Source organism: Notothenia coriiceps, unplaced genomic scaffold (genome assembly GCF_000735185.1).
Source record: "Notothenia coriiceps isolate Sejong01 unplaced genomic scaffold, NC01 NC01_scaffold00000339, whole genome shotgun sequence".
In the NCBI taxonomy this organism is placed as follows: Eukaryota; Metazoa; Chordata; class Actinopteri; order Perciformes; family Nototheniidae; genus Notothenia; species Notothenia coriiceps.
In genome coordinates, this window is record NW_011333040.1 from 5,180,915 (window position 1) to 5,190,330 (window position 9,416).

The window sequence follows — 9,416 nt, forward strand, 5'->3', positions numbered from 1 at the left end:
GTTATAGCCAGCCACTTTATATGGCAAATCAGAGTTTACTATTATACACTTATATATGTCATTTTCAAAATGTCTAAACATGTTCTTTGAAAACACACTGGTGAGAGTAATTTGAATTGTGTTCTTCAAATGATTCATAGCATCAAATAATACAAACAAGTAGTTGAAAGTGCCTTTGGGGTCTGGCAGGTATCCAGTGAGTGTTAGATTATAAATGGGACTTAATTAATCTTCTGAATGTAATTTAGAAGATACATTATGGCCAGCATTGTGCTTCTAAGGCTTATATAAATCAGAAACAGGTAATTGTGTTTGTGAAATTAAATGAGAATCCTATATAAAGGAGAATTGTATTTTTTTTTCAGTGCAGCTTTGGGTCATGAAACATGATCTTTATCAACATTTCTCATTTAACGTTGGGGCTCAAAGTTATTTTTATATCTTGTACAACAGCTGACAAAACAATCCCACTTTCGCCATCCCACCATCTGCTGATAAAGAAAAAGCTCTTTATGTATTCTAATGAGACTAAAAGCAACATAACAACGACTATATTGACCTTCAGGTGAGATTATTTTGTGATTTCCATTGCTCTATTCATATTTTACATGATTTAATGATTTCATTCTAAGGAAACAGAAAAGCTTTTTTATTTATTCAACCCCATCCGGTTTTGTATTGTTTTGTATTTTTTAATTTCAGGCTAAGAGAAGTGACATCATACTTCAAGGTAAGGTTAAACATCTTTTAAACCAGAGGTGACGCTCCCACGTTCCTGAAAAATGTATCCCATCCATCACCAGCTGTCCCTGAGAGCTCAGAGCATGTTTTCAATGTCCACATATGGAATAGACAAAAAGAAATGGCAGTTTCCATGGTAATACCTCCATGAAAATACCTGCAATATTTTGTCCATATATGTAGGTTATTAACACACAGTCAGAAATGCTTTACTGATTCCAACACAGTGAAGAAAAAATATAAGAAGTTGACAATCTTGTGGACATTTGCCTTTATGTAGAAATATCTTATGAATATATAAAATGCATTTTAAGTTAATGTATTTTCTATCTGGGAATGTGCTACTACTTAAGATACAGTACAGTAACATGAGGCTTCACAGCTGATCATACATGTGTCTGATTGTAACTCAACAGACAAAAGACTAAACTTTAATATGTACATACATTCTGTCTGAGGACGGGCTGAATGTAAGAAGAATGCAGGTATAAATATGGCTTCTGTTATCCGCCCCTCTTCTTCTACTACTTCTGTCTCACTTGGACAGTTTAGTGATGACCCGGATTAAAGCTCCATTCTCGTCCTTCAGTCTCTGGTTCTCCATATTCAGCTCTGCTTTTACCTGAAGGAAGGGAAGGAGACAACTGGTAGGCAAAGTCATGACATGATAAGAATACAAAATAAAAACTCTAAACAAAGAGATTTAGGTCACTTAATATAGATATTTGTTTGCCATACCAAAAATGTCAATCTATTTTTGGATTGTGTCTTGATATTTTGGTAGTATTTTCCTATGCCATGCCCAAGGTTTTGGAGTTGATTCATGCAAAATGTTCAGACTCCATTACATCGAATTCAGATTATGTCAATTAGTCATTAATGTTTTCCTGTTTTAATTGATACTCACCATATCATTTCGGACAACTCCACTTCCTGCATTTGTGTGTTTCCCGTCCTAATCACCTCATTATTTTCTGGGTGTATTGAGTCTTTTCCCTCTCTCTCAGTGCCAGTTATTATCTTGTGTCAAGTGTTCTAGCAATTATCATATGGTCTAGTTTTCCTCTCCCTCTCCCTGCTCCCCTGTGTCTATCTTTAACTCTGAACCCAAACCTTTGCCAAGTAAAGACAGTATCTTATTTTGTTGAACTAATATAATGAATTGAGTAATGTTGCCCATGGTTTCCAGACTAGTTACATTTAATAAAGTTTAGTTTAGGGTTAGGGTTGGTTACATAGTGGACTTAAACACAGGTGCACTAGTAAAAGACTATTGTATTGCTAACTGATCCTGAACTAAATGTAGCTTCACATAGACAACTTGGTTGTTCAGGAGAAATGATACACTGAAACAAATACATAGCACATTTACAAAAACACGAGATGTTACACTTGCATCCAGCAACACACACACTACTGTACTGCACTTGCTCATTTAAATAAAGACTATAACAATGCTTCTCTGTTTTGATTACTTTCAAACCAGAATCTCATGTTTGTTTAGTCCCAAACAAGAGGTTTTTGTTTGTGTCCTATTGGGCATAACACAGCAGACATTTGTGAATGTTAGACTGTACATGAACGCTGAGGGCCAGCTCGCTGTCAAAGTGCTCACACATTCCACAGCCAGCAGAGCATAATGGTGACAAATGATGTCAGCTGAGACCAGTGTTTGGACACACAGACACTTTAAACTGTGTGCATTTGATTGTGCATTGTTTTCCTCATGCCAAATAAGCTTAACTCCCTCCTGGGTAAGATATCGTGCTATATTGTTAATAATACATTTTTTAAAGGCGACTGTATGGTGAATGTTAGGGTGAATTACAAGACAACTTATTCATAGAATTACCTTCAACTGCTCTTCCAAATCCGTTATCCTCTTTTTTATACTCCAACTTTCCTATGGGCAAAACATTCAGATAAATAAATAATTATAGAAACTTTTAAAGAATATATATTTTAGTATTATCTGGATTTTCTTTTACCTTTTTTTCTGTCTCAAGCATGTTGGAACTACAATCTTCCGCTCTTCCCTTCTGCAACAATGAAAGTCATTTACATTTTTTTTTTTTACAAATCCTTCAACTGCAGCGTTATTGGCTTCTCTATTTTCATAACACTGAGCAAGTGTTGAATGTAAAGTGTCAAATATATCCACAGTTGCACACAGAATCTCGAAAGCGGATAACAGTTATTTCATTGTGGCTTACTGTACGTATATCATTTTTGACATATCTCTCTCACACTTTTACCTTATTGTCATGAGAATATATGGGAGATATTTGGATATGTACTAAAAAATTTAAATCTGAATTATTGAAATTATTGCTTTTTTTGCTCTGCTGAACCCATTTGTTTCATACTCCTACATTTAAATGAGTAATAATGATGTGCTTTACCTGTGTTCTCAGCAGCTGGTCTTGAATCATTGCCAGTTCCTGTTTACTTGTTTCCAGCCTGGACTTCAGCCTGTGGTTGGTGGCCAGTGCCTTTTCATACATCTACAAAATATTCACTTGTTAGCATTTCTAAAAGATTGTTTGTTTCGCAGCAAAAAAACATAACAAACATTGACTATAACAGCAACAGTGAAGGTGTGTGGGTGTTTTAGTATGCTACTGATCATTATAATTCCCAGACCATAAATCCTAAAGACTTTCCCTTACATACCATCTATCACAACAAACAGGTCAAAGTTTACACTGATCAAGGGAAATATCGATATCTACTAGATCGGCATAATGATTTCTATTGATTGAACATATTTCTATAGACCTTTTGTATTGATTAATCAATCCTTTATTCTACAAAACAAAAATGCCTACAAAATGTATCTATATTTCAGGATGATGCATTCAAATGGAACTGTTGGCCAACCAACAATAGGAAAATGTCAAGAAACTGAATTTAAAATAATAATAAAAAAAGACTCAATTTCTGTTGATATAAAGAATCATGAACTAGGTTGCTTTACTTTTAATGTATCATTTGTGTGTGTACTTTTATATCCATTTGATTAATTGTTGGCAGTGCAGCATTTTTCTAGGATTTTTTATTTGTCATTCTAGTATAATTTTTTGTTTTGTTTTCATTAGATACTTGACAAAAGCTCAGTCATCTTGTGGTGTACAGTATGGACAGGATTTCCTTTCATTCACCGTGATCAAAGCCCTTGCTTGGATATTTAACCCACCCTTTAGGTGAGTTAATTCATTGTGATCACTTTTAATTTCAAAACCTTATTTCTGTCTGCATCACTTGCCTTTTTATAGTCATTGTTTGCTGACTCTTCTTCTGCCTTTTTCCTTGCAGACAGTCTGTTCTCCCGTCTTAAGAAGTAGGACTCGGCGTGGTTTGTTGACGAGTCGTTGGAGACATCGGAGGAACCCGACGAGCTTAATCTGGAAGCAAAAGAGAGGTATTACCTTTCAACTCTGGGGTTAACCTCTGTTACTGTCTGAGTTTAATCTCACTGATGCACTGATTGAGTTAGGTGATAACTAAATGTCTTTTGTACGTATTAATAGTGTGAAGTGGATGTTCTTACCTAGACAGTTTCTCGTGCTGAAATAGAGGAAAAAGGTTTTAGAACTTGCTGAATGAAAAATGCAACAACTCGCCAATATTTCCAGCTGTTCTTAGCCAACCTTTAACCTTACATTGAAACAAACAAGTCATTAATTGTCACTATGAACCGTCCTTCGTCAGTAGATGCTCTTTACTGCACAAATAATGACATCACACAGCTTGATTTCATCATTTGTTTGACAGGCTGTTAGCCAGATTAATGATGTGCATGCTATGCAGGAAAACAATTCCACAAACCATTTGGTATATTGCACTATTTTTTTTAACCATGTTGACCAGTTATTATGAATAATAGTGTACAAATGCAGTTTAAATGCACAGAGGAAATATTTTATAAGATGTCCTGTAAATGTCAGCAAATGTATTCCTTATCACTAGATCTAGAAAGCAAAGCTCAGTGATTCTTCGAAGGGACATTACCAGGAATTCCTCATAAAAGTTTTTCTTTTTATGTTTTCCAAGTTTACTGTTTATGGCAGTCAGAAATGTCAAGCCAAGTTAAAAGAAGGGGAGAGGAAGAGATCTCTTAAATAAACTGACAAGCAGAGATAACTAAACACATCCAAAAAAGGTAATAGTTCTGGCAGTGGCTCTCACTATGTGGTCATTACTGCCTGCTGAAGTTTGAAGGGTTATAAGGTTTCCTTGGTGGGATATTTTCCACCAGAAGAGCAGATCAAAAGCTAAAATATAAAAACAAAAACCCCCTTAATAGACAAAAGGTAGCCTGATGAATTTCATTGACTTAGGTTTAAATCACCAGTAAGTGTAATATTTTACAAGTGAGTGCGATGATATATCCAACACATTGATCAAAAATCTCCCATACTGCAGGTGTTATGACATCTGGTGAAAGTCATAGTATAATATTACATACGTTTCACACTCAACAAACTATCAGTGACCCCTGGCGCCATAAATGGACACATCTGCATTTATTATGTTTCTACAGTCTTCTTCAGTACTCCGACATTCTCACTCACCTCTACAGCACATATAGGCAAGGCATGGTTATTTTACAAAAACCTTTTTATATATTATTCACTTGGATTATTATGTTCTGCACTTTTGTACAAAGTAACATATTAGCACACGCAAACAGTTACAAATAAATCTTGGTGCTGTATCACTCTCAAACAAAACGTCTACAAATGTATTCAGTCAAAAACAAGGCGATTCAGAATGTATTACACATTGCCATATACTTTGAATATTTGAATGTTTTTACAACAAATTCATTATAGAAAAGGGAAATATGACTTGCTCTTCAGTCTTTAATTAATACATTTAGTAGTTATAACTATCAATATGTATTAACTTAGAGGAGGTAGTTATCTTGCCTGTAGTAATTAAATCAGCATGTATCAGATAAATAATGCAATGAATAACTTATTTCTGCTCACATAACTACTGACACAGTAAATGAGGTCTACTTTTGCACTGAACTCTCTTGTTTGAGTAGCTTATTGTAAAAAAGGAAAAGCAGACTGGTGACGAATACATTTATTTTTTGTTAGGGATCTTGCTATTTAACATAGTGCTGCACTGAGAGTTTATAGCTATTGCTAATCCCTTTTTGGAGTAATACATGTATAGTATGGTTAACTGCTTAAACAGTTACACGTCAAACTAAATAATTGAGACAGCAAGTGGATTACTATTAAATAGAAACAGTGCTTTAGGTTTCAGATACTTTGTGTAAACACAGTGATACGCCTCTGCTCAGACATTTACAAGAGCTCTGGATCTCCCCCAGACTCTGATGTCAGCTCCTTTAAGGCTCTCTGGACACTTGGCTGTGCTCGGTAAACGGTCATTAATGATATACAGTGTGCAGACTTGGAAAGAGCTCTGGTTTGGATTAGGCGACAGCACATATAAACAGATGCTGATGGAAAGGAAGGCGTATGTGTCCCATCTATGTGAGCGACTCTGTCACTAAGCTGTCCTCCAGCCTTTCTAGATTGCGCGAGGAACTTTTTGTCTGCTGACCAGCTATTCCCAAGTGGAAAAAGTGAGCCTCCCGCAGGACTAGCAGAGAGATAAACATCCATAAATACTGTGTCTGAGTTCCCACAAGCCAGTCCTAAGCACTCAGACCCTCCTCCTCTCTGTTCCCTGTCATCCTGTCTTTCACCCCATGCTTTCTTTCTCTCTCTCTCTCTCTCTCTCTCTCTCTCTCTCTCTCTCTCTCTCTCTCTCTCTCTCTCTCTCTTCCTGTATCCCTCTCTCTGTTTCTCTCCATGGATCTGTCCCAAGTGGATTCTAAGTTCACATAAACGGTTAACACTAACTGCTCATTACAACTCTTTCTTTGTTTCACTTACACGTTTTGTTTCTCCATGCTCATACACATCAACATGTGATTAAGTTTCACAGTTTGAGTTATTACAAACCATCAGAAGCATGTCAGTGTTATTCGAGATTAAATACGTTGTTATCTTTAGTGCCGTGGGATCCAAAATGTGTCCCATTTAACTAAAATGTAAAGGCACATGACAAAGAAAAAGGAAGAAAACTTTTTAATCAAACTATTAACGTTTCTAAGGTCAACATTGTACACTGATACCATGGGCAAATGGAAACACCATTTGTTCCTTTATATATGATTGACTGTCAAATAAAGTACCAAGTTATATGAAAACATTGATATCATAGCTTTACAGAAACACTTGAATTGCACAATCTCAAAGAGAAACTTTGGTTTTGACATACTTTGTCTTGATGCAACATAATAATGCTAGTGCCATATACAGTATAAAGTGGTTTAGAGGACATTCGGGGGGAAAAAAGAAAAACGTTTGTGCATTCCAGCAGCTGTCATGTGTAAACAGTGTCCAAAAAAGGTCTCGAGTTCATTTCAAATGAGGCATTAAGAAGTCATTTATGGCTTATCATAATTGTCCATGGATCTTTTATACTACTACGATTCTATGGCAGAGTAAACAAACACACAGGAATACTTTTGTGGCTTGTTACAGTCACATTTGTTTGACAATCACTGAACTCTGATGTTAGTGTTTGCATCATGTCAGCCGTGGCATTTCCTCTTACCACACAGACAGTGAAAAGATTAGAGACAATCCTGCCTTACCTTCTGGCTCTTGGTAGAGGCAGTGGATGAAGTAGAAGAGTCTGAGAGCGTCTTTCTAACGCGTGGCTGGTCTTTGTTGTGAGAAAGTACAGATGACATTGCTCTCGAGGTGCTGGTCTCCACATGCAGCAGTAATGTGATTCAAATTACTTCCAAAAAGAGTTGTTTTAAAAATAAAATGTCTTCTTAAACAAAAACAGCAAAGAAAATGTAGAGGGATCTATTTATAATCCAATGTATGGGTGTTTCCTTAGTAAAAGTGAGCAAGTGTGTTCTTCATGTGATCTCAGACATTGAATATCTGATGAGAGTGAAAGAGCTGCACATGTGAGAGCTGTGAGGAAGTGGTGAGACCGGAGAGTAGGCGGGGTGTATGTGTGTGTGTGTGTGTGTGTGTGTGTGTGTGTGTGTGTGTGTGTGTGTGTGTGTGTGTGTGTGTGTGTGTGTGTGTGTGTGTGTGTGTGTGTGTGTTTGTGTGTGTGGTTGTGTGTGTGAGTGGACACAAGGATCTGATAGCAGTATTGTTCTCAAGGGCTCTCAAGGGACGTAGAGTCATTCAGCCTAAAATGGTAAAAAATAAAGCATCTTTAGTCATAGAGTTTAATAAGGTATTTCTCTCCATTTTAAAATTGTTTACGTTTCAAGTGAATTTAATTAATCTCTTTTATTTTTTTATCTGTACAAGATGAAAAAAGAATTGAAGGAAAAAGTATTAAGATATTATACTTACTATAAGAAGCACTATCATACAATGTACGAACAAGTAGAGGTCCTAGTTCAAAATGCTTTTTAAATTAAAGTATTAGCATCAACATGTGCTTGAAGTACCACACATAAAAGTACTCATAAGGCAGAATTTCTCATTTCAACCACTTTATAATCTGCTGGTTTTTCCTAATAATATCACATGATTTAAGTAAAGATATTGAGTTACAAAATACAATATTTCCATCTAAATAATAGTGTAGTAAAAAGTATAGCATCATAGGAATGCTACATAAAGTACAAGTACTTAACGAACATGTTTACATCCCACATGTTGAAACAATGCTGTTAAAAGGGTAATTCCTCAATAATAAAAAAAAGGGTTAAAGGTACATCTGAAAGTAAAACTAAAATTTAAAATAGGACACATGCAGTACAGTAGGTGATCATGTGTTTCTGTTAGAGTGAGATAAGGTTGAACAAAAAACAACTGGTTGGTCAGATACACAAATAGAGTCGGATTTCTTGTTTTAACGTAATCAAGCTGGAGGCTGCATGTGTAGAAAGCAGCCTGCCCTCCTACAAAAAACGACCATATAGGCCGATTGTTCATGCCCTTATTACGACCCAGAGACACGTTTTAAAGTGTATGTTGTTTCTTACACGACCTGCTCTAGTGGTCGTGTAAGAAACAACATGCTCCCGGCCCGTTCATTGCAAACGCTCCGGAGGGACGTTTATTCACAAATAACCCTCTCTGGAAAATCCTTAATTGTGGAATAGTTTGGCCATTAAAATGCTTTTTGATTCGATTTCTGGCAAGAAGTGTATATTGTACTCTTAGAATCCACGTCCAGTCGATGTGTAGGATCTATAGTTTCATAGATATTACGAAGATGATTTGAGGTCTCGCCAGGATAACGTGTACGCAGCTTCCATGTAAAGTTAGCGTGGGTGAAAACAGTTTTTCCGGTCTCGGCGGTCGAGCCAGCACCACCGGCTGGTCCACGTCCAAGTGAGCAGCCTTCACCCGGCCAACCGAGACGTGCTCAGCCTTGCCGCCCATGTCGAGCACCAGGTGCTTGCCACCGTGCTCCAAGAACCGGAAAGGTCCATCGTAAGGGGGCTGCAGGGGGCTGCAGGGGGCCTCTGTGTGCGTTGTGACGGACGAAAACGTGCCCAGCCGAGCGTAGTTCCGTGGGAACTTGAGACCTTGGCGCCCCATGCTGAGTGGTCGGAACTGAAGCGAAAGCCTCCGCAGCGTCCCGTAGGAAAACCCGCTGGT

At 37.1% G+C, this 9,416-nt stretch overlaps 1 protein-coding gene across 1 annotated transcript; it reads right to left on the bottom strand.

The window, feature by feature from the left end:
• Positions 1-745: 745 nt before the first annotated feature.
• On the bottom strand, positions 746-7,784 carry LOC104944116 (protein phosphatase 1 regulatory subunit 12B-like). Its single transcript, XM_010769594.1, has 7 exons — positions 7,427-7,784; positions 4,292-4,308; positions 4,007-4,145; positions 3,144-3,245; positions 2,730-2,780; positions 2,594-2,644; positions 746-1,363 (listed from the first exon to the last, which is right to left on the bottom strand). Exons 1-7 carry the CDS (start codon positions 7,523-7,525, stop codon positions 1,277-1,279), a joined length of 546 nt encoding a protein of 181 aa, XP_010767896.1. The 5' UTR covers positions 7,526-7,784; the 3' UTR covers positions 746-1,276.
• Between the last annotated feature and the right edge of the window lie 1,632 nt (positions 7,785-9,416).